The 26,724-nt window shown below is 40.6% G+C and overlaps 1 protein-coding gene across 2 annotated transcripts; it reads right to left on the bottom strand.

Annotated features, from left to right (window-relative positions):
- Positions 1-6,313: 6,313 nt before the first annotated feature.
- LOC120440915 (peroxisomal succinyl-coenzyme A thioesterase-like) lies at positions 6,314-26,297 on the bottom strand. Of its 2 annotated transcripts, XM_039614432.1 has the most exons (11): positions 26,163-26,297; positions 23,875-24,071; positions 23,681-23,780; positions 23,414-23,604; positions 22,970-23,139; positions 19,362-19,481; positions 19,096-19,178; positions 18,884-18,977; positions 13,408-13,488; positions 7,539-7,680; positions 6,314-7,300 (listed from the first exon to the last, which is right to left on the bottom strand). In XM_039614432.1, the coding sequence occupies exons 2-11, from the start codon at positions 24,068-24,070 to the stop codon at positions 7,170-7,172; spliced, it is 1,308 nt and encodes a 435-aa protein (XP_039470366.1). In that variant the 5' UTR covers position 24,071; positions 26,163-26,297; the 3' UTR covers positions 6,314-7,169. The 2 variants fall into 2 exon arrangements, with proteins under 2 accessions (XP_039470366.1, XP_039470367.1); XM_039614433.1 differs by lacking the exon at positions 13,408-13,488.
- Positions 26,298-26,724: the final 427 nt, after the last annotated feature.

Genomic DNA, 26,724 nt, shown 5'->3' with positions numbered 1-26,724 from the left:
GCTTAAAGGATAGACTGCCCGCAGGGGTGAGAGGGAAAAATTTTTTATGGGCCTTTGGTATTTTACTTTGAACAATGCTGTTTTTATTTTAATTTTTGGTCTTGGTGTTGTAACACAGTACACTGTAAAATCTAATTAGTTCCCAGAACTCAAAAAAATTATGGAAACTCATTGCCTCAAAAAAATTGAGTAAAGCTTAGCTAAAAATGACTAAGTTAGGTCAACTTATTTACTTTGAGTACTCTGTACAAGCTCATTTGTTCCCAGAACTCAAAAAAATTGGATCAAGTTTACGTAAGATGACCAAGTTAGGGCAACTTACTCATTTTGAGTACACTGTACAGCCTTGTTAGTTCCCAGAACTCAAAAAAATTATGGAAACTCGTTGCCTCAAAAAAACTAAGTAAAGCTTACTTAAGATGACTGTTAGGACAACTTATACATTGCAAGCAAGGTTATTATCGTTAACGAAAACTAACGAAATAACGAATAAAAAACATTTTCGTTAACGGAAATAAAAATAAAAACGAGACTTTGCAATAAAAGGAAAACTAACTAAAACTGAAATGACCGTTCACAAAACTAACTAAAATTAACTGAATTTATAGAGAAAATGTGTTTAGTTTTCGTTGATGTGTATGTGTCATACGTTAGTCTAGGGTGAGAATGAAGTGTATTTTCCAGGTTATGTTCTTGCTGTGCCTTATTATGCCAGCAGGTGGCAAGTACCTCAGTCGGGTCGTCTGTGTTGCCGCTCCGTCCAGCCAGTAGCATCATGTCAACAAAAGTCGGGAGAAAGCGTCAGAGTCCAATTTGGGATTACTTTGAATATGACTGTGTTTTGGATAAAGCAAGTGTCTTGTAGTGGAACGAGACAAATTATGAGGGACATTTCTAAAAGGAAAAAAATCCCACAAACCTTAAAGTGCACTTGAAAAGCTCACACAAGAAGGCTAACCTAGCTTACCTGGAGAAGGTAAGGGAGCACGCCCAACCCTCATCCCCAGAAACAGAAGCTAACACCAGGCAAGGCAGCGTGATGCATCCCGAGACAACAGGACTGGGATATCTACATAACTGTGTGAGTCAATTGCCTTAACACCCGGTGCTGCAAGAGTTAATAGTCTCATTGGGGCCAAGATATACATTTTATAGTTGCCTGGTATCAATGGTTGTTCATCTGCCTTTATTTATTTATTTAAAGAACCCATAGGTGGGAATGTGAGTTGTCTGTCTCTGCGTGTTAGCCCTGCGACAGACAGGTGACCTGTCCAGGGTGTAGGGTATGGTAGCTGGAATAGCAACATACCCAAGGATAAGCAGAAGAGAATGACTGATATGATGAAACTGGGATTTTGTTAAACTTTATTATTGCAAACACAACTAAAACTATAACTGAAACTAATCAAAACTAAACTGAAACTAAGGATTTTCAAAAAAATAAAAACTAAACTAAACTAGCAAACAATTGGTAAAAACTAATTAAAACTAATATAAAATTGAAAATCTGAAGTCAAAACGAAATAAAAATAAAAACTAATGAAAATTGCAAAACTATTAAAACCCTGATTGCAAGTCTGCAGTATTAACAATAACTTGATATTTCTGACTGTACAATACTAATTGTTTACCTACTGACAAAAATGTTAAGCTCAACTAAATGAAAAAACAATTTGTGGTAACATGAATATGATTAAAAATAATTAACAACAATTTTTGTAATGATGTTAAAATGAGCCCAACTTTTATTTTCAAACACAAAGTACAACAGCCAACATACTGGACACTGTTCTGCTGAACAACAAACAATTATATTTCCATCACTGTTATAATCTTACAATGAAACAAAGTCTCAGATGTAATTATTCTGAAAATAAGTTTAGGCCTACCACAGTTTGTTTTGTACTTACATTACTTATATAATCAGAATAAAATATTTATTGTTCTGTCACAAGTGCAGTCTCTAATTTAAACAACACATTTGTTTTGCATTCCAACACATGAGCTGGAATGTTGTATTATTTTAAGGATGGCTTGTTTCCAGTCCAGGCATTACTGCCTGAATGACTGTCATGGATCGAGGTGATCCAAATGTAGGTGCAGAAGAAAGTCTTTAACTTCCCTTAAGTACACTGGCAGTGGATGTGGGTTGGAGATGCAATGAGCTTGAACCTGCAGGCGACCATCTTCACTGACCACACCATCTGTGACGGAGGACTCATCTCTCCTGGTGTCCTGCAAGCAAACAGTCATATTTTTTGGAACATGAACTTAATTGCTTTCTTAAAACATTTTTTTCTGCATTTGGTATAGAACAGACTCCAATTTAGACGATCTCAGGCTCCCTCCCCACCGGAGAGGTGACATTCAATGTCCCAATTGTCAGTCTGCATAGTGACCACCACCCAGCATACAATAATGTCATGAAAGCATCATTTTAAAAAGGGCTATGCAAACATGGCCAATAACTTTCATTCTAATGATGTGCAAAATGATTTTGGGCCCAAAACAAATTTTGCTGTTAGAAAACTTGCAGACTTCACTATATACAGTGTAGACCCTCTAAACTAAGTTTGGGGGATGTGATCTTTCAAGAAATGCAGACTAAACTGTTGTTGTTTGTTTACTTACACAGCATGTCTTGTAGAATTAACTGGAGTCACCAGCAACAGCATAGTGCAGTCATATCTCAAGTCTAATAACAGAAGACAGGAAAAGATCAGTAAAGAAACAACTTCCCCAAACCAAAGCACAAATAAAACAATAAGTAAAACAGGCTGATCTAAAGTATGATTAAAGTTCAGCCTGATTAATATAAATGTCACTGACAGTTGCTAATATATTGGAAAACCAAAATACTTACCACTGAGTTGATGTCTTTCTGTCCAACAGCAGGAGTGCTGGTCCCGATCGGCCTCAAAGACAGTAAGAAGCAAGCAGAGGGAGAAAAAACAGAACATTTTTCAGAAACTGATTTGATCCTTAATGGCTGTGCAATCATTGTAACATAGAGTTTGCTTATGTTGTTAAATAAAGGCTAGATTTGACATTAATAGATGCCACAGATGTTCTAAAGCTGCCACAAAGCATGAAAAAAAATAGACGTCTCCAGCGTCGGAGCATTTTTGCAAATATGTGATGTCTTGATAAATCGAGCGGATATTTGAGCTTTACACAGCTACATTCTCGCCTGAAAATCTTAAAAGTTTATTTTGTGACCCAGAAAAAGTAATAAGTTTTTCAGCGGCGCTCCTCCGCCATTGCCGTGCTTACAAGTGCGCACAGGCTCCGACAACCGTGGCCGACAAATGCGATCCTCCTTTTCCCCAGACTACCCTTTCTGGGCCACAAAATAACCTTTTAAGATATTTTCAGGCGAGAATGTAGCTGTGTAATGCTCAAATATCTACTTAATTTATCAAAATATCACATATTTGCAAAAGTGCTTCCACGTTTCGGAGAGCTCTGTTATCCACCCCCACATCCCACACCTACCCCACCCCTAACGGCTGCACCTCCCGAAGAATTTTGTCTGGGCTCTTATCTCACTTATTTATTTCAAACAATCAACAGAAAATTTCACCACATAGTTTTATGTAAGGTTTTTAAGGCTGTGGTGTTAATTTTTAAGTAACATGAGCCCAGCGGCAGCAGCAACGCTAGGCTAACACTAACTAGCTAGCAAGATTTTAAACCTGGTGCTAAACTAAGAGAAGCCACAAATCAGTTTGAATAAGAGTAAACATTTACTCACCAAGTCAGTGTATCAGGTAAAGATCCACAGCAATGACAACAATAATATCTTGAGCTGACGCTTCTCCAGGTTTGCTCAACATATTCCATAAAAAATGCACCGTGAACATGCAGACTGATCCGAGAGGGAGGAGGACCTAGTCACGTGGCATTTTCAAAACACATCTTTCATCCTTCCGCACTGAAAGCAAAACTTCCAGCTTACTTAGTTTTTTCTAAGTTAAGACAACTCAAATAAATGGAGTTTATCAGCGTTTTGCATAAAAAGTACTGGTAACTTATTTAAATTGAGTTCTAATAACAAATTGATAAAAACTGAGTTCAGCCTATTTAATATTTTTAATTAAACACAATATTACATTTTACAGTGTAGCACCTCCCTTAAATAACCAGATTTGACAGAAATACAGATATTAGTGTTGAAAGATACTCTTAGTACTCCTAAGTACTGATTTAACTTCTTTACCCAAGTAAAAGTGAAAAAACACTGGCTGTGTGTGTCAAAGTAAAAAGTAGTTTTTTGTGGGACGCTTCTACCAGCTATTTTTGTACAAAGCTAACTGAACCTTGCGCTCTATTAATGTAATAATAAAATAGTATTAATACATGAGATTACAAACTTTTCTTCAGTTTAAATTTTAATTCTAATAAATGCACTTAGCTTGAATCAGGTAAGTAGAATACGAGCAAAGAAAAATAAGGATTTTTTTTTAAAGCTCTATTTTATGTTGCCTATATTGTAAAGGGTGACTATGCCTTGAAACAGAAAACGAGTACAGACACAGGTTAAAATGGGATACAGAAGGTGGCGGAACTGTAAAATCAGTTGTAGTGGCTCAGTGTGGGGAATAAAAACACAATTCCTCCTGTAGGCTCAGTAGATTTTATTAGTGTAGAGGCTGTGATCAGCTGATTGGCTACTAAGTTTCACTGCTCTTTGTGGATTTACACAACTGAGCAAGATGTAAGCAGGCATTTTATGAGTTGTTCTGTTCAATCCTCTACACGGACAGTACACTGTTTATGCTGTCTTTATACCACACAGTATGAAGGTGGAATTCAGTGAACTAATCTAAGCATCATCAGCTTGACTTCAAATTCATCTTTTTATTGAATTTAGCACAAATCTGACCATGATCACCAAATCCACTGTGCAGCAGTCCCACACAATGCTTTATATTAAATATGTCACATTACTGCAAGCTAACCTGTTTATCTTGCACTAAACTGCAGCGTATTTTCTTGCAACTTTTAAATAACAGTGTACCTCAGTTTGTTTTGCAGCATGTTTTACAATATTAAAAAATATGATGTCACATGTACAGCCGAATATGTGAGTTAAAAACATGATGCCATGGTACTGGGTCTGCGACCCACCAGTCATCGATTATTGTTATTCATGTGTTTTGGTTCCACTTCTTATATATTTAGTCCTTGGATTTTGGTTTCTGGGTTTGTTTGTTTTTTTTGCCTTTCTCATCTTCCTCATCGTGTCATGTCTTGTCTGCTTGTTCCCTCTGTCTCCCCTGTCAGCCAGGTCTCTATGTTCAGTGTCTAGTCTGTGTTTTTGTGACTGTTGTGTGCTTCCTGTTTTATTTTGATAGTCCTTGTCCTGTGTGCAGTGTGTCAGGTTTTCCTTCCCCTTGTGTCGTTAGCTCTGATTTCTCCCAGCTGTATTTCCCTCCTGTCTCCCATTCCCTGATTGCTCCAGTGTTTATTTAAGCCCTGTGTTTTCCTTGCTCTGTGACGTGTTACCGCCTCATGTGTGTAGGTCTCTCTGTGTTCCACGTTTCTAGTTTCCTTGAGTTTTAGTCCCAGTTTCCCAGTGTTCTTTTCCTAGTTTTCAAGTTGAGGATTTTAGTTTGTTTTTTTGTGGTTATATTTTGGACATTTTCCCCAGCAATAAAGCTGCCGCCTTAAGTTCATCTTTTTGTCTGAGTCCTGCATTTGGGTCCACCTCCTGCCTGCCACAGCCTCACATGACACATGAGGACTTGCGTGTAAGCTTTAATTCTCCAGTTTATGAAATCCCACTGAGCAGTCCTTACCTTTAAAACTAACCTCTCTTCTTCCTCTACTTTCCTTTCTTTCTTATCTTTCTCCATCTCTAAGTAAAGTTGGCTCTCTTTCTTTTCTCTACCTGTTAAAAACAGCAGCTGTATCTTTAGCTAGCAGATGCAGTGCAACAAATTGCACGCAGTTTGCATGATAGAAACACCACATTTGAAAATACCTGCTACTTAAAAAACATTACTTTTTTATGCTTCTCTCACTTCTCTTTTGTAGTGCTATCTAGATGCTGAAGTACAGCAACCGCAAATGGTAAACATCTCCACTCATTCTGGTGTTGTGCCAAAACATAAAACAAAAAAAGACACCAGCCTACTTTGACCCTTAACTATGGCACACTGTTTCACTTCTTTCTCTTTTTTTGCTACATCCTCTGGTGATTAATACATGAATAGGATTGTCTTTCATGTGTTACTGTTTAGACTGAAATTGGTTGGATGTTTGAAGCCTCGAAGGGACATGGAAACAAAAAAAACTTTTACACTCCACATTGATTCATTCGTATTTTAATTCTCTCTGTAGATATTGACAGTTAAACATATCACACGCTGATCATGCCTTTTAATTCAGCTGGGGTTTTTTTTATTAATAATGTAAAAATTTTAATACACTTTCTAAAAACTAAAGATGTAGGTCTGTGTTTCTAAATTTGATGCTGGACATTAAACTTAAACATCTAAAACACATGCAGCAATAATATTAATCAATTTAACACTGATGCGAAATAGTTATTTATAGTTTTGATACTTTATGCACAATTTTCCAGTAATAAAGTTTTATGTGTATTGATGTGTTTTCAGTATTTTATTGCTTCTTTTCCTAAAGGAATGGTTTAAAAAAAATTCCTTCACCACTTGCCATTTTCAGTTAACAGTAAATAATTTTTGGTAATATAATAGATATTTATTTAATTATAGTAGTAAAGACATTTTACAGTTCTTCAGTCAGGAAGGAGTACAGATGGGCAGCACAAATGGTATGGTTTAACCTGATCCAATTTATCCTGTTAAATGGGTATAGTGCAAGAAGATGGGTTTTTTTGTGAGTATTTGGTTGGGAAACAATTGTTTCTGCTTGTCTTTCTGTAAAAGTGGTTTCTGATTGAATGACCACGTTAAGTGGCAGAAAGCTTCCTACTGCAAAAGCCATTACACCTGTTGGCTATTTCTATTAAAAAGATAATAATTTTTCATTAGTAATCCAAAGGCCATAATCAATATCTTTATAGCAATGCATTGCATAGTGATTGCCAGAGAGAGCTTCCATTGTCGCCTCACCTAACTATGTCTTAGACAAATATTTTCACCTTGGATTCACTTTGGAACTCAATCATGTTGTCATTTTGATTACAGGTGAGAAAATAAGGTAGGGTTTCTGCCACCATACAGATTCTCCCTGAGAAAAACCAGGATCTTCTTCCAGGCATCCTCCTGAGCTCGAGAATGTTCCACCGTTTGTCCACCCCACAGATACATCACTGCAAAAACAAAACAGACATCAGGACTCACCACAAAACCGCTGTTCCCAAAATGGGTACCAAAAGAAACTCACTGATAATTTGCATATGTAGTCCAGTTTTTTTCAGAATCATTTTCTTGCCACAAAATTACTTGAACATCAACTACATATAACAATCAGTTATCAAACCTGCCAAAATGTGGACTGGTCCTCAAAGAACAACTGAGATAGTCTATAACCTTCCAGTGTGAACTTGCCTTTTTCAGGCATTCCAGTTGTCCTGAAATTGCTAGATCTGGTATGTGGTGTGTAAGGAGGCTCGATCAGGTGACCTGCGTTTGGGTACGACAGGACAGTGAGCAGATGACTGTTCCCCGCTTGTGCCATCATTTCCTTAATCTGGAAAATATTAATTAAAAATGTTCTTTTTATTTTTGAAATAGTTTCATTGTGTATTTTTTTTAATCTGAAACGCTTTAATTGTCGCATAACTTCCTCTTTACGGAGACAAACGTGAAAATATTTTATTTCAAATAAAATATGCTCATTCTTACTAGCTGGAGAATCAAAAAAAAATTATGGAAATGATAATCTAATGATCTTCAGTAATTCAGTAACTCATTATCTCAAATTGGTTCAGAATCAGAATACTTTATTGATCCTTAAGGAAATTATGTACACTCAGTCTTAAACTGGCCACCCAGGTCAGTGTCCTGGGGGACTCTTGGAGCTGCCCCAGGGTCCCCTGGGGCATCAACTGTCCTGGGAGGCCCTTGCGGCAGACCCTTGGATGGTTTCTAATATGATGCAGGGTTATCGTTCATAGTTCCTGTGTTGGCCATCAATGATGGTGTCATCAACTTTTTCAATGGTGACAGATCCTCAGAACAGGAAATTTCAGGCATTGGAAAGCTCCACTTTTCTGACAAGGAAGGCTGTCAGGGAGATGCCAATCACCAGGCTGGGTCCTACTCATTATTTCCTCATTCACAAGTAGGACTGGAATCTCAGATCACTTTTGGACCTAAGGGGGAACAGCAACTGGTTTGGCACAATTAGCCTGGAGGAGATGCAAACCGTTAGGTGACTCAAGAGAGGAAAGTGGTGTTCTACTCACACGGTGTACATTGGAGGTAGGGTGCTGCTGACTACAACTGAGGATATAGCTGGGCAGTGGAAAGAATACTCCTTAATCCCACTGGCATACCTTCTGTAAAAGAAGCAGACTTTGGGGATGAGGGGGATGACTTGCCCATCACTGGAAAGATGATTGAGTTAGTAAAACAACTCCAACTCCTGGCATGGACCAGGTTCACCCTGACTTGCTAAAGGCTCTGGATGTTGTAGGACTGTCTTGGTTTACATCTCTGCAACATCGCTTGGAAATCTGGGGCAGTGCCTAGAACACCTAGACCTGCACCTCAACTGGAGGTTGACAGATTACCCCATTCTGTGGTTACTACTCTGTTAGAAGTCCATAATCCATCAACAAGGGCATAATTCTGCAGAATGTTCCAAGCAATACAGGTAGATTTTCATTTTATCACTCCTTAACAATGATGACTTGTTGTCCCTCCATGGGATTTGATGTGAGGCTGACTGACTTAGGGTTCTTTACCCCAATCTTGCATTCCAGATTACTGTATTTTTCGTAACATAAAGCACACTGGATTATAAGGCACACTGTCAATGAACGGGTCTATTTTCATACATAAGGCGCACCAGATTATAAGACGCACTAAGCATAACAAAACAATCAGACAAAACTTTACTCAACTCATTCTTCTTGCTTCCTCCACTTCTGTACCATTGATTCACTAATGTTAAATTCTCTCCCCACTGCTCTATTCCCATGTTGCTGCAGTATATTAATGACTAACCTTGTATTGTGGATAGATTATCTCACTTGTTCTCCTGACTGAAGTTTGGTCCTTTTACAGCATCCTGCCATGCGATTGCATTTGTCCCTAACATTCGGGAACTCGCATGTTAACTTTTATCAAGTGGAAAAAAGTTAGCATTCATCCTCCAGCTTCACTGTGTTTATGTTATGCTAACATAGCTGTGTCGCTAGCAATCAGGTAGCACATCATTATATACCAGCTAGTCTAACTTCAGTAACCCTACAAAAGTCACTACTGTTTAGTTTTCTGTCTGTATTTATGTTGGAAATGATAGCAGAGCTGTACATTTGAATTTTTTCAGAAATCTCTCAGTCAGAACATGGTATATCATGTTGAGGTGGAAACTAGCGACCTAACTTTCTGCTAACTTCTAACTCCGTTAAATGTAATAAATTCTGTTTTCATGGATGCCTGGATGTTAAACTTAATTGTTATACCTGGAAAAGCAGCAACGCTGATCATTTTATTAAAGATGAAAGAATTTAGAGAGTTTTTAACTCTGTGATGGTGACTTTGGGACCTTAAACGGAGGGAGTTTTGGACCCAGATTACTCCGCGAGGCTCCTGACTACAGTAGCCGTAATGCTCCGACAATCCATTAAGCGGTGCGGCTTCATAGCTTACCAAAGTCATACTAAAACATTTTTTTGAACGCTGTGTACCACATAAAATCAGTTCGAGGTCAGTAAGCACAACCAGAATTCATACATAAGGCGCACCGGATTATAAGGCGCACTGTCGATTTTTGTGAAAATGAAAGCATTTTAGGTACAGAAAATACAGTGTGTCAGAATTCCATGCCAGCCAGTCTGTCAAGCTGTGTCCCTTTTGCACTCCTCAGAAATTGCAAATGAAGGCTGGTGGGTCAGTATTGTGCCCTGCCAGGTCCTTGAGGGTATATCTTCTTGAGACACAGCCCCACAGAGGAACAGACGAGCTGTTTGTCTTTGTCTATTGCAGAGCTAATTGACTTGTCACTAAGACAAGGCTCTCTTATTGCATAATGAAGACATATGAAAAGGCAGGTAGGCTAGCCTCTGCAGGGGTGCATGCACATTCCACAGAGAATCTTGCAACCTCATGAGCTTTATGCAAGGCGCATCTCTGTCAGAGATCTGCGCAGTGGCCCTTTTGCATTAATCAATCCACTTTTATCAGTTCTACTTCATGAATTGCAGTTCATTTAGTAAACACGTTCTGAGGACAGTTCAGCTGGACATGGTCTGACCATATATGCCTCAGATGGCTTAGAGTGATGCTAGCTTGGCATAATGGTTTGCTAGTTAGGTAGCTTTCAACTCATTAGCAGCTAGCCTTAGTATTTTGCAGGGTCAGCTAGGACTTGGTAGCATATTGTGCCATCTTAGGCCTTGTATTTGTATATAATTATATATAGTTCTTACAATGATGGGCACATTAGTGACCAATGAACACACTCTGTGTCATGATCTGGAGGTATGACGTGAAAATTCCAACAGGCACCTCCATCCTTGAGCGGAGCCATCATCCCTCCTGCAGTCCTGCACAACTGAAGCCGATTCTGGGTAATCAGGTTGAGGATTTAAGCTCCACAGAGACTCTCTTTCATCACCAGTTACACAGATTCTGCACAAAGACGTAAACACAAAGCGCGGACCTGACGCTTTCGCACCCGACGGCATATACACGGACACGCCGTTGGGGCTGATAGCCGACAGGTCACTCATTTTGATGCATCGGCGTGTCCGCACTTTGTGTTTACGTCTTTTTTTACACTAGATTCTGAAGCTGCAGATTCCATCTTTCTCCAGCCAAAATCGACTGAACCAGCAGCAAAAGTAGGGCCAAACTACGCTTCACATAAACATCATCACGAATTCCCTCTTATTTGCTGTTTTGCCTCCACCACGATAAAATCACACTTCATGCACAGCTCTCTCTCTCTCAGTGTACTTCAAGAACAGTTTCCCATTCGCTTGCTTATTACCTACCAGTCTACCGTTGTTTACAGTGCTGTCGGCCACTGTGTTTTTTTTTCTTTTTTACTTAAATGACTTCCGACAAGAAAGCCACATTTCTGGTGTTCAATACTGAAGAAATGTAAACTTTTTAAAATTATGCAAAATTGCACAACGCTTAGCTGTATCCCTAATAAAAACCTCTGTAACTTAGCTCTGCTTCACTTCAGCAGCATCGAGTAATGTTCATATGTTGATTCATGGTTTTCTTCAGTTTTTGTTCTATTGCAGAATATTTTTAAAGTTATCTGCTATAAAAAGCAAGGCAAGGAATATCGCCTTCATGTTTTCCTGTTTTATTCTCAGTTACTTTGACACAAAGACATCTGCTATGATGCTTACACCTTTGATAAAGTCTCACAAGTGTCAGCTTTCTTTTTATAGATATAAAAATATGGATATGTACTCATAAATGATAAGAAATATAATATTTCTGACTGTCTGAGGCTAAAACAATTGAATCGAATCGTCGATCAAATCGATTCGGGACCTTGTGAATCGGAATCGAATTGATTCTAGAAAGCAGTGACGATACCCAGCCCTAGAGGGAACACCAAGGCATTCCCAGGCCAGCCTGGATCTGCCCCAGGGCATCCTCCCGGTGGGACATGCCCAGAACACCTCCCCCAGGAGGCATCCTTGTCAGATGCCCGAAACACCTCAACTGGCTCCTTTCAATGTGGAGGAGCAGCAGCTCTACTCTGAGCCCCTCCCGGATGGCTGAACTTCTCACCCTATCTCTAAGGGAGAGTCCAGCCACCCTTCGGCGGAAGCTCATTTCCGCCTCTTGTATCTTGTTCTTTTGGTCACTACCCACAGGGATCGACAGGGATGTGGATCAACCGATAAATTGAGAGCTTCGCTTTGATGCTCACTTCTCTGTCTTCACCATGACCGCCCGGTGCAGCGTCCGCATCACCGCAGCAGCAGCACCAATCTGTCTGTCGATCTCCTGCTCCCTTCTCCTGTCACTTGTGAACAAGACCCTAAGATACTTAAACTCCTCCACTTGGGGCAGGAACTCCTCCCCGACCCAGAGTGGACATTCCACCCTTTTCCGGCTGAGAAGCATGGCCTCAGATTTGGAGGTGCTGATCCTCATTCCCGCCGCTTCACACTCGGCTGCAAACCGTTCCAGTGCGAGCTGGAGGCCACCACCCAATGAAGCCAACAAAACCACACCATCTGCCAAAAGCAGAGATGAGATTCTAAGACCACCCAAGTGAAAGCCTTCTGCCACTTGGCTACGCCTAGAAATTCTGTCCATAAAAATTATGAACAGAATCGGTGACAAAGGGCAGCCCTGGCAGAGCCCATGACCCACCGGGAACAAGTCCGACTTATTGCCAGCTATGCGGACCAAGCTCTTGCAACAGTTGTATAGGGATCGAATGGTCCGTAGCAATGAGCCAGACACCGCATACTCCTGTAGTTGGAACACACCCTCCGGTCCTCCTTAAAAATGGGGACCACCACCCCAGTCTGTCAGTCCAGGGGTACCGCCCCTGATGTCCAACATTGCAGAGGCCTGTCAAACAGGACAGCCCTACAACATCCAGAGCCTTCAGGAGTATTCCTTCCACCGCCCGACAATTTTCTCAGTTGAAGTCAGCAGCGCTCCATCTGCACTATACACAGTGCAGGTCGAGCAGCGCTTTCCCCTCCTGAGTTGCCTGATGTTTTGCCAGAATCTCTTTGAGGTAGTCCGAAAGTCTTTTTCCATGGCCTCTCCAAACTCCTCCCACACCCGAGTTTTTGCTTCAGCCACTTCCCGAGCCGCGTTCCACTTGGCCTGTCGGTATCTATCAGCTGCCTCCAGAGTCCCACAGCCTAACCAAGCCCGATAGGACTCCTTTATCAGCCTGGTGGCTCCCTTCACCTCTAGCGTCCACTGTTTGGTTTGGAGGTTACCACCACAACGGGCACAAACCACCTTGCAGCCGCAGCTCAGTACAGCAGCTTTGGTAATGGAGGAGCTGAACATGGTCCATTCGGACTCAATGTTTGACATGCAGCTCAAAATTGACATGCAGTTGTTCGCACTAAAGGAAACCACCATCATTTCATGTGGCTACCATATTGGCACCAGCTGTGGTCTCAAGGCTAGAGCTGAACTACAAAAAACTCACAGGCGTAATCACAGGCCAAGCCAAGTCTTTTTAATCTCATTTCTAATCTTACTTTAACCACCTTGTTCACATAGGAAGTCATGTCAGGAAACTTACATCGAGTGCTGACTCTTGGGCTGGACAGCTCTGATCATCCTCACCTACAAGCAGCAACAGAGGACACTGTAGTCGTCCCACCTGAACAGACAAAAACAGTAAAAGTTTTGTTTTTTCACCTTTTTCAGTGATGGCAGTTTCATTAAATTATGCATAGCTTTCTATCATCTCTTGCTGGCATGGTCCTACAGGTTTCTGTTGTTCATTTCTGTTCTCTTGTTATGAGTTTTGAATTCTTGGTTAAAGATTTTAGCTGTGTCATAAGAGGCCTTGATCTGTAGGTGAAAGGCAGCGGTCATCACCGCCTTAACTTGGCAGAGCTGGAGTTGGAGTCCCACACTTGAGTCCAACTAAGTAAGTTGCAAGACAGGACACTTTGGTCTTTTGGTCGTTAACACTTTTGCCTCACAGCACGAAGGTCCTGAGTTCAACTGAGGATGTAGTTGGGCAGTGGAAAGAATACTCCTTAATCCCACTGACATGCCTTGTCTAAAGTAAGCAGACTTGGGGATGAGGGGGATGACTTGCCCATCACTGGGAGAAAAATGGTTGAATTATTTCAACAACTCTTAGTGGCTAAAGGCTCTGGATGTTGTAGGTCCGTCTTAGTTGACACATCTCTGCAACATCGCTTGGAAATCTGGGGCAGTGCCTTGGGATTGGCAGACTGGTGTGATGATTCCCATTTTTAACCCCAAGGTGTGCTCCAACAATAGGGGAATCACACTTCTCAGCCTCCGTGGGAAGGTCTATGCTAGGGTGCTGGAACGGAGAGTTTGTCCCTAGTCAAACTTTGAATACATGAGGAACAATACAGTTTTCATCCTGGTCATGTAACACTGTACCAGCTCTTTATCTGTTCAAGGATATTTGAGGGAATATGGAAGTTTGCTCAACCAGTCTACATGTGCTTTGTGGACTTTCAAGACATACAACTGCACCCTTCAGCATGTCCTGTGGTCCTGGTGTGTGTTGGACTCCACTAGGGGTGCCTTTGTCACCAATTTCTAGGTATAGCCACATGGTAGGTTTGTGTGGTCCCATTAGCTTCATCGGGTGGTGGCTTCCAGGTCACACTGGAGTGGTTCGCAGCTGAGTGTGAAGTGACGAAAATGAAAATTAGCACCTCCAAATCTGAGACCATGGTCCTCAGTTGGAAAAAGGTGAAGTGCTTACACCTGGTCAAGGACAAGTTGCTGCCCTTAGTGGACAAGTTAAAGTAACTTGGAATCTTGTTCACGAGTAGGGCTGGGTATCGTCACTAGTTTCTAGAATTGATTCGATTCCAATTCACAAGGTTGCGTTCGATTCGATCCACGATGCGATTTGATTTGATTCAATTTTGACAGTCAGAAATATTATTTATCTGATCATTTATTAACAGTGTTGGGCAAATTACTTAAAAAATAATTAATTATAGTTTTAATTACTTCTTCAAAAAGTAACTGAGTTAGTAACTGAGTTACAAGATTCTAAAAGTAATTAATTACTAGGAAAAGTAACTATTGCGTTACATTAAAAAAATGTTTAAAGCTCTGGGGTCCAGGCAGTGTTGTCAACTTAGCGACTTTGTCGCTATATTTAGCGAGTTTTCAGACCCCCTAGCGACTTTTTTTCTTAAAAAAGTCGCTAAAAAAAGACGTGAAAGCGCGTATCGCTTTTACTCTCAACAAGCAGCGGGTGCTGTAACACAGTCAGTTCTTCTTTTACTCTTTTACTCTTATGCTGTTTTGTGGATCACAAGGTTTAAAACTACTTATAAACACACACACACACAAAGTAACTCCACCAGAGTGCCTATTTCGGATCACTTTTGCCGGTCCAAGCCCGGGTAAAGGAGCAGGGTTGGAATTGTGACATTAAAAAAAACAATAATTGCTAAAAGAAATTTAATTTGTAGTTCTAAATAAACTCTAAATGCATTTAGGACGTTTTTTACTCACTTTATGTCTCTTCCACGATGTTATTTCTGTCTCCAACAACATAGGTTACAATTATATTAGCATGACCAATTATGCAAATTAGGTGATGACGTCATTTAGCGACTTTTAGGACAACCAATAGCGATTTTCCTTACTGAGGAGTTGGCAACACTGGGTCCAGGGTATAATTGGCCATTTTTGACTACTTCTACATTTCACCTTTAAAAACTATTTACTTTGCCTAGCTTGTAGTGATGTGTCGGTCGCAAACGAAACGGCTCTGTTTTTGTTTGTTTTTTTCCTTTCTCTCACCCTCTCTCTCGCACTTTTTTTTGCTTCCCTCTGCATGTGAGCGTTGTGCTTGCGCTGAGCAGAGGGGGGAGGGGCAGTAGTTACGTTACACTAGCAGTAGCACAGGAACAGAGCGGGAGGGAAAGAGAGAGAAAGAGAGCCAGAGACAACAACAAGAAACAACATCATCACATTAGAAAGGTATAGTAATTATCCACAATTATTTTCAGTTGCGGATGATAAAGGATTCAGAAAGTTTATTCATGCAGTGAATCCTATGTATGCAATTCCAAGCAGGAAAACACTCTCCCAAAAAATCATCCCAGACCTATATGACAGAGAAAGTGGATCTTCTTTTTCTTTTGCATATTATAATTTATATTTTATTGTGTTGTGGTTTGCAGTGTTTTGTGTTGTTTCAGAGTTTGTATGTGTTTTGGAGTTTGTATGTGCTTTGGAGTTTGCACGTGCTTTGGAGTTTGTACGTGTTTTGGAGTTTGTACATGCTTTGTCTCTAGGGGCCACCGTAAATATACTTTTATTTATTCACTCCACATAAAATCTAATAAATAAATTATAAGTTCAAAAACCAACTATTTAAATTTCAACTTTTAACTATTAAAAATTTTCAGCTTTTTCCTTTTAAACAAATTTAAAGTGAAACAACACAAAACACTGCAAACCACAACACAATAAAATATAAATTAAAATATGCAAAATAAAAAGAAGCTGCACGTTCTCTGTCAAATAAGCCTGGGATGATTTACTGCTTGGAATTGCATACATAGGATTCACTGCATAGATAAACTTTCTGAATCTTTTATAACCCGCAACTGAAAATAATTGTGGATGATTACTATACCTTTCTAATGTGACGATGTTGTCTCTTGTTGTTGTCCCTGGCTCTCTTTCTCTCTCTGCTTTGTCTCTAGGGGCCACCGTATATATTTATATATAAACATATATAAATAAAACCACGTCTTTTTTACATTAGTAATTCCTTTTGTGCATAATTTTATATTGTTGTTGATAATAAATTAATTAAAGCAACAAAACAACCTGAAGAGCCGTTTGGGAGCCGAAAGAGCCGGCTCTTTTTAGTGAGCCGAGCCGAGCCGAAAGAGCCGGTTCTCTAAAAAGAGCCAGAATTCCCATCACTACTAGCTTGGTATCATTCTTTTCAGCTCAACTTCTGATGTCTGAATTTACAGTTATGTTTTCATTTTGACATACTGTATTAACACAAGTGATCTAAAATCAGACAAAAAAACATAAACAACACAAAATGCAAATTCTTCTGCTCCAAACTGTTGTATTTAGAGCTGTGTATATGTGTATAATTTATACAGTGTCTTACAAAAGTGAGTACACACCTCACATTTTTGTTAATATTTTAATCTATCTTTTCATGGGACGACATTGAAGATATGACACTTTGACACAATGTAAATTAGTCAATGTACAGCTTTTATAACAGAGTAAATTTGCCGTCACCTCAAAATAACTCAACATACAGCCATTACTGTCTAAACCTCTGGCAACAAAAGCGAGTACACCTCTAAGTGAAAATGTCCCCACACTGTCAATATTTTGTGTGGCCACCATTATTTTCCAACGCTGCCTTAACTCTGTTGGTCGTGGAGTTCACTAGAGCTTCACAGGGTGCCATTGCAATCCTCTTCCACTCCTCAATGATGACATCATGGAGGTGGTGGATGTTAGAGACCTTGTGCTCCCCCACCTTCCATTTGACGATGCCCCACAGATGCTCAATAAGGTTTAAGTCTGGAGACATGCTTGGCCATTCAAGTAACTTTACCCTCAGTTTATTTGGCAAGTCACTGGTCTTTTTGGAGGTGTTTGGGGTTGTTATCATGTTGGAATACTGTCCTATTTCCCAGTTCCTGAAGGGATGGGATCATGGTCTGCTTGAGTGTGTCACAATACAAGTTGGCATTCATGGTTCCCTCAATTAACTGTAGCTCCTCAGTGCCAGCAGCACTCATGCAGCCCCAAACAGTGACATCCCACCAACATGCTTGACTGTAGGTAAGACACACTTGTCTTTGTACTCCTCACCTGGTTGCCACCACACATCCCTGACACCATCTGAACCAAATAAGCTTATCTTGGTCTCATCAGACCACAGGTAATCCATGCCCTTAGTCTGCTTGTCTTCAACAGACTGTTTGCAGACTTTTGTGTGCACTATGTTTAGAAGAACCTTCCTTCTGGGATGACAGCCATTTGATGCAGTGTGTGGCCTATAGTGTGAGCACTGACAGACTGACCCTCCACGCCTTCAACCTCTGCAGCAATGCTGGCAGCCCTCATACATCTATGTTTAAAAGACAACCTCTGGATATGACGCTGAGCATATGTACTCAACTTCTTTGGTCAACCATGGCGAGGTTTGTTCTGAGTGGAACCTGTCCTGTTAAACTGCTGTTTGGTCTTGGACACCGTGCTGCAGCTCAGTTTCAGGGTGTTGGCAATATTCTTGTAGCCTAGGCCATCTTTATGTAGAGTAACAATTTTTTTTTTTTCAGATCCTCAGAGAATTCTTTGCTATGATGTGCCATGTTAGACTTTGAGTGACCAGTATGAGAGAGTGTGAGAGCAACAACACCAAATTCAACACACTTGTTCCCAATTTGCACCTAAGACCTTGTAACACTAACGAGTCACATAACACCAGTGAGGGAAAATGGCTAATTGGGCACAATTTGGACATTTTCACTTAGGGGTATACTCAGTTTTGTTGCCAGGGATTTAGGCAATAATGACTGTGTGTTGAGTTATTTGGAGGTGACAGGCAACTTTACACTGTTATACAAGCAGTACACTACTTGACATTGTATCAAAGTGCCATATCTTCAATGTTGTCCCATGAAACGATATAATAAAATATTAACAAAAGTGGTGTACTCACTTTTGTGAGATACTGTATATCCATCGCATGCACTGCGTTTTTGTGGAAAATTCATTCTCCAAATTGGGTGTTGTGAAAGAAATAAAGTCAAGTGATGATGAGTTTTTCTTGATGTTTTTAAAGAACAAAGGGAAGAAACAGAGCTTCTGGCTTCATCCAATTCTCAAGAGAAGGCAGCAGCAGTGAGAATTACGTGGTCGGTGTGAATGGCTAAATTAGGTGTCCAAAAGTGATTTTTAATGCACAAAACATAAGCATGGATTTAAAGGGCCTTAAGACTGAATGTGTAAGGGCCTTAAGACTGAGATATGCTTTAGCTGGTGGTACCCACATCGGCTTTGAGTGAAGGGTCGGTGGGGATGGGCAACAACTGATCTCGCCAGATCTTCTCGTCTTTTTCACTGAAGCGAGTCTTCCCAGCATTTCTGATGTGACAAAAAATTAAAAGGAATAATTAAGGATTATTCTGACATACTGTATTTCTATATATTAGCTTTCCAATTTGGCTTTAAATAAAAAGTAACTGAAAACGGCTCAACTTACTTGTAAGAGAACCTCAGTATTTCCTCCACGGATCCATCAACTGGCTGCACATGACTCCCACTGATGCACACTGCAGCACTGAGCTGGAAAAAAACAATACACAGATTTTATTAACTGACAAAAAGACCAGATTACACAGCCAGTTACACAGCCAAAACACAGCCAGTGGTGAACCTATGTCTTCATCCAGAGCATGCGTTATAACTGAAAACAGACTGATGCTGATTTTCCAGCTCCAGTGTCACTTTAAAAATGTCATGTCTTACTTTTATAATTTCAGAGTAAATAGCCATCTTGAGGGTGATACTGGTGCCAAAGGAAAAACCTATCATGGCTATCCTGCTCTTGCAGACCTGAGGATGTTGCTGCAGGACTCTGTAGGCTGTCTGTAGGTGGAAAGATATGTCGTACAACAGGTAAAATGCCAAAACCAGGACTCAAACAATTTCTCATGGTTGAACTAACTAACTTTTTTTTTGTCACATTTCTACAAAATACCTGTCATGATGTCTTGGCACACCGAACATTAGAAGTGATGTAAAACATAACCTTTATGTTTTACTGTGAGCGCTGAGTACCGAAGTGGTAGCTACCGAAGTGCTGTACATTCATTTAGCTTGAAACACATCTCTCATTTTGTCTACAAAAACATGAAGGTCAAAAAAAGAACTCACAGACAAAAAACAAGTTAGCAGTACCCTCCATGGAGAAGGAGACCAAGATCAAGGTAGCACAGAGGGAGCTTGAAGAGATACACAAGAGAGATAGAAGGCACTATAATAAACCAGCTGTTCTCCATGGAACCAGCCAAAGTGTCCTCTCAGTGGCAGGGGAACAATATGAGAACAGCACCTCCAAGGCTAGAAACGGAGCAATACTGGGAGAGCATCTGGGAGATGGACGCAAGCCACAATAGCAATGCTCAGTGGCTAGTGGATCTGAGACCAGACCACAGCAATCTCCCTGAACAGGGTCCAGTAACCATTACAGTGGCAGACATCCAAGAAAGGGTCTTCAGTATAAAGAATTACACAACACCAGGCCTTGACATGGTTCACGCCTACTGGCTAAAGAAGCTGACTGCACTCCACGGGCATCTGGCAGCACAGATGAACCAGCTGCTAGTCGATGAGAGACACTTAGAATGGCTAACTGAAGGCTGGACAGTTCTGATCCTCAAGGACCCCCTGAAGGGACCAGTCCCATCCAAATACCTACCAATAACCTGCCTGGTTATCAAGTTCAATAGACCCTAAGAACCTTCATCAGGAACTCAATGGGGATGTGGTGTACAACACTAGAGGCCAACTTCAGGCCCATAGTACAAGTCACCATCAAGTGTAAGATCTACCAAGAAGATGCTCTGTCCCTACTGCTGTTCTGCATATGCCTGAACCCCCTCAGTGAGATCATCAACAAGACTGGCTATGGATACCGACTACGGAATGGAGCAATCGTCAGCCACCTCTTGCAAATAGATGACATCAAGTCTTATGCCAAGAGTGAACGAGACATCGATTCATTGATCCACACAGCAGGATATAATCAGAATGTTGAGTCAGCTAAAGGAGGAGGAGGAGTCAGCTAAACGGAAATAACAAGATCCAGGCTACCAACAACTAGGCCCTGCCCATGATCAGGTACACTGCTGGGATAATAAGCTAGCCAAAGGAGGAGATAAAAGCCACTGACATTGAGGCATGGAAGCTCTTTGCCATGCATGGAGGGTTTCACCCCAAGTCCAGTACCCTGAGGCTGTATGCTGTATGGCAGGAAGGAGGCCGGGGACTGGTGAGTGTCAGTATCGTAGTCCAGGATGAGACAACAAATATCCACGAATACATCAGGAAGATGGCCTCAATCTGAAAACCTCAGACAGCAGAAACCCAGAAAGTGGGTGCAGTGACTTGGCCTAGCTTGGGAGTCACTGCACCTTGTGTTCCGGTTATCACTGGGACCACTGTTACCTTCACCCTCTACATCTTCTCCAGCTCTTCTCTGAGTCTTTGATGCTTCCCAAGCTTCTTGGGTTCCTTCTTCCTGATGTTTCTGTCATTCGGAACCGCTACATCAATTAGAACAGCCGTCTTCTTCTGTTTGTCTACCACCACTGTGTCGGGTTGGTTAGACACCACCATTTTGCCATTTTGTCCATCTGTATCTGGAAGTCCCACAGGATCTTAGCTCGGTCATATATATATATCTATATCTATATAGATATAGATATAGATATAAAAATCCCCACTCGCCCCTGCGGGCGGTCTATCCTTCAAGCTCAGGTCCTCTACCAGACCAGAGGCCTGGGAGCTTGGGGATCCTGCGCAGTATCTTTGCTGTTCCTAGGACTGCGCTCTTCTGGACAGAGATCTCCAATGTTGTTCCTGGGATCTGCTGGAGCCACTCGCCTAGTTTGGGAGTCACCACACCTAGTGCTCCAATTACCACTGGGACCACTGATTACCTTCACCTTCCACATTTTCTTGAGCTCTTCTCTGAGCCCTTGGTATTTCTCTTATTCAGCTGAGTAGCATAGAGGACTATATGCCTTTGGAGCGGAGGAATCGCAAGTTTGATTCCCGCCTGGGGTGTCTGTATCCAGTAAGGGTTCCAAGGCTAGACCCCCCCCATGCTAAGTGAGCCTACTGCAGACATGAGCGAGACAGATAAATATGAAGGAATGCCGGCTCAGACGTCGCTCAGATCCGCGTCAGGTGTTGAGGAACCAGGGCACCCTGACGAGAAGTGGACTACTGGAACAAGAAGGCATAGTTGGGCTATATATGTGTGTATATATATATACATATATATATATATATATATATATATATATATATATATATATATATATATATATATATATATATATTCTTCAAATCTTTATTCAGCAAAGCATATGCATATGGAGATCACCCACGTCAAACTCTAGGCCGCACAGAGTATGCTCTAAGGATGATCTGAAACGTTTACTTTTATACTTTTTCACTACCCCCTCCTGCCATTGGGTACTCTTTCATCCTTTTGTTCTTTCTTTTCATCTTCCACTTATGATGCATACTTTCTGACCGTATCCCATAACTTCTCAAGCACCCCTCTTTCATCCATCATTAAATTGGTTCCTTTAGTCATTTAAGAGTTAACTGACAAAGACGGCAGTAAAGAGTTAATCAGTTTGCCAATTTTGTCGGGTGAGCATGCCAGACGTGAACTGCTATCTATGCTAAGTAAGGCTTTTTCTTGCCTTCAGGCGACTGAGGCGAGAACCACAATCTCAGGTGCATGCCCAGCAGGGCCGGGTTTGTTTACCGTATAGGCATTGAAGGGCTGGACACAATGTGGGACAGTACAGATAAACACAGATGAATGCCGAGAAAGGATCCTATGTGCATACTTCAGCAGTGCCAAGCTGAATTAACCCTATGTTGGACTAGTCACTGTTGGCCATAACACAATTAAAGGTTACTTATTGATCCTAATTATTACGTTTTCAAACAGTATTGATCAGCATGTGTTCATACAACAAGTAGCACAAACGTTTTCATTAATATAATGGTAGATATATTTGACCTAAATATATGGGTCATGTGATTTGAACATGCAGGTTAAAAGCTTAACACAGCGACTCCACAATATAAGACACTTCATTGTAAGTGTGCATAGTATAGATGAGTACATATGGTTACACAGAATTTATGTGAGTAATTATGATTACATATCTAGTGTATACAGGTACATATGTCATAATAAAATCCACTTGTCTCCCTAACCTTTGAGCAACAACACCTAGCTTGCATACAGAATATTTCCCCACTGAACCACCTCCTTTTTTTTTCGTGTTGTTTCCTTGTAACCAAAACATTAAATTCGTTAGATATACCTCAAAATACTGGCTGTCCACCATCTTTCCAGTTTCTATGGTGAATTTAGAATTCACGTAGTCGATGGCCATACTAGCGAAGCCATGGGAGGCCAAGAGTGCTGCACGGTACTCCACCAACTGCCCTCCAAGCCCATATAGATCCAGGAGGCCAGGAAAAGGTCCAGGTCCTTAAGACAAGTTAACAAACCCAAAGAAGGTGTGCATTACATTAGTATGATAACATTTTGTGTCTGTGAGCTGTCTGCAACTTTTTAATGTTTCCTCTCTATGGCATTTGTTTGGTTATTTAAACCGTACTAACTAGTTGCAAAAGCATTCACAAGATTTCCTCCTCCCTGCTCACTACCCTGGCTCTCTTCAGCAGCTTATCTCCAGTTCAACACACATGCTGATCTAATTTACACCCACGGGATATCTCACTGTGGACTCTTCAGGTCTTACCCAAGGGCAAAAAAAAAGGCTGCGGTGAGTCCACCTTCTGTAACTGGAATCCTCGCACACCAGGTGCCATATACCAGCGCTCCACCACCACACCAGAGAGTGGCACCAGATCTGCGAAGCCCTCTGTCTGGTGACCCTGGTAAACCGAAATTGTGACCTCCATGGGAGTCTGGATGTTTTTCTTTCGCATCCTGAGGAGTGATGGGAGAATTATCTATGGTGCCAATAATGGATTCTGTATTGGTGTCATCTACACAAAAAGCCTACCTCAGCCCAGGTTTGCTGCCTGGAATTGGTCTGAGGCTCCACAGTAGACCCATCTGTTCGACTCCGGAATATGTCCCACGTATACTGGGATCCTCTGAAACTACAAAAAAATAAAACACAATCTGTTAGATACTTGCGCATATTTCTACATTTTCTTCTCTTATTTTTCTAGGTCTCAGTACTGAACAACATACGATTGATGGTCCCTGTGGTATCGGCAGTGTAGTGACCAAACGCTTCCCAGCTGTGTCCATCTTCACACTGGTGCAAGGCACGGATGGTTAGTTGGGAACCAGGCAGGGCATTCTGGACGAGGACAATGAATTTCTCATCCATGAGCCCTCTGGATGGCTGAACCGACAGCTTCACACAACATTGCTTCCTGTCCATCCTGAATTCAATGTACAAGCATATTATTTGATTTGGATTTAGAAAATCTTGAATTTGGAATTGATTTATTCAAGCATTGTGCGCATTTGTATTTGTAATTAAAGGTCAGAAAATAGAGCAAGTGCAATCATATAAATATCTTTGGACCATAATGAAAAATTGAACTTTGATGTGAACTGTAAATCTGTCTGCAAAAGGGGTCACCAGTGCGTTTACTGCCTTAGGAAACTTGCTCATTTCCACATTGACTGAACTATTTTTACTTTGCTTTATCTTTTTGTTTGGTGGCATGGTTCGGTCAAACCTCTGTCACAGGGAAAAACTTACTGAATTAGATAGTGAGATGGTCCAGTCATCTGATAGGTGGGTCATAGCCCTGTCTAGGTTCCCTGTACTCTAAACAGGTACAGAGGATGGCTTTATCAATTCTTAATAATGGCTTCTCTACAGGCTGAATTTCAGCTTTTTCCCTCTGGATGGAGGTTTCTAGTCCCAAGGTATAGGACAAGGCGTCATAAAAACAGCTTTGTCCCTGCTGCCATCACTGAAGTCAGTACTTGTTGTTGTTGTTACTTGTTTCATCTTGATTTATTTATATATAATATATTATATTATTTAAATTGTATCACTTGTCTAATTATCAAATATGTGTTTGTCAAGTTTAATGGGTGTGTGTGTGTTTTGTGAGGGAATGCCAAATGCTATCATTTATTCTGTAAAGCAAAATTACCTACAGATATAAATAAAGTAACCTTAAACCATTTAATAGTTTGAAATAACATGAAAATGCATTTTTCTACCAAATAAGATAATAGAAATGCATTGTGTTAAATGAAAGCAGGCTGGTACTGTACTAGTTATATGTAGTTAAATATTTTTTTTTAGTATAGTAAAAACATGATGACAGTACAGATATATAAACTTGTGAAGTAGCGAGGCAAATTTGCATATGCATTACACTAGTGATTTTTAATCTGGATAAGAGATCAGCGTTAAGATGCGGTTCGGGGTAGGAATATCTATATGCATCTTTGGCATCAATGTGTATATGTGTAACATCCACTCAGTAACATTAACGGGGGGGGGGTGAAAGTGCAGTGCTGTAGCCCAGTGATGTCAGAGTGACTTTAATAATTAGCCACAGATAGCACAACTTGTACTGTAAAGTTGACAGAATAAGAACTGGCTAATGTCCAGGTAGGTCCAGTTTGTTCCTGCAGTGCATATTTAAGAGAAGTGTTGACCAGTGTTTGTCAAACTAGCACACATGAACGTCATGTCTGGCAAAACACTGGTCTTGTGGAGGACCTCACTGTTTGACTGCAGAGGTGAGACAGTGATGACAACAGAACGTGTGTGCGTATGTGTGTGGTCGTACTTGTTTTCATGACATGTTTGGACATTTTTATGATAACACACCAACACACATGATAACACACACCAGTTTTGGAACTTAACACACTTTCAGTGACATCACTCTTGTTAGTGTGTCAGACACAATAACATAAATAAACCCCTCAGACCTGAGTTATTGACCTTCAAAAGCATAATCCTGTAGTCTAGAGATTGTGTAACTAAACACGTTTTTGGAATGATACAGAGTAAAATTCAAACAGTTAAGTCTTCACATCAGTGCAATAATGCTGACATCACCTTTAATGAAACAGAAGAAAATTTTATTTATTCACAGACATCATCTGCAATTGAACGGACTGGACCTTTAGCATGTTTGACACCTCTACTGTAGAATGTGGTCATTAACAAGAACAACTGTTACATTTTTTTTTTCATTTTGCAATTATTCAGTGACCACTCATTACTGTGCTCCACTGATCTACACTTTATACCTTAAAATGCAAAAACTTTGAAATTTTCTCACAAATCATTAAAATACTAGTTTTTGCTGGCTTGAAGCTATATTAATCTTTATTACACATCTATGGGAAGAAATATAATACTGAATGAAGTATAGTGACCTGAATTTAAGTGATATAACAGACTGTGATAGTAGTCTAGCACATCAGTGGAAAAACACATTTGAGTCTCAATGACAGCTGCATAAACACTGTAGCGAATGTGGATGACTTCTTACCTTTATTTGTTAAATTACGTGAACCACTTTCTGTTAGCAGGAAACCTCTGAGCTGGGGAGTCTGGCAAAGAGTCTGGCTTTAAAAGTTGGGTCACCACAACAGTTAACTCCACAGAGCTTTCACGTAAACTGCTTTAAAACGCTACACGGAACTGCAGTCCTCCCACAGAGATGTGCTTACCACCATGTATACCACCTCTGCTTAGACACAAGATGGCGTCATCAAACAGGGAAACACCATGGTGAGCAGTCATAATCTGGGGCACTCAAGGGAAATCTTAAAAATATTCATCATTCAGAACTTCAAGCTTTATAAACAGTTATACTAAACCATTAATAGTCAGTCTTTATAAAGTGGAAAAATTGCTGTAGTCATTTACTCAAACATCTAAAAACATAAAGGTAAATACAGTATAAGGCAAAAACAGAACTTGTACAAATCTAAGTAGCTTAAAAGTCAATATTTGGTATGGACACACACAGACTATATGTGTATATGTATATAGATATGTGTGTATATATGGTCTAATTACCTGCCCAAAAGCTATCTCAGTATGCCTGC

This window comes from Oreochromis aureus, linkage group 7, assembly GCF_013358895.1.
Source record: "Oreochromis aureus strain Israel breed Guangdong linkage group 7, ZZ_aureus, whole genome shotgun sequence".
NCBI lineage: Eukaryota > Metazoa > Chordata > Actinopteri > Cichliformes > Cichlidae > Oreochromis > Oreochromis aureus.
The sequence above is the reverse complement of the archived record's forward strand: the minus strand, read 5'-3'. Positions and strand labels throughout refer to the sequence as shown.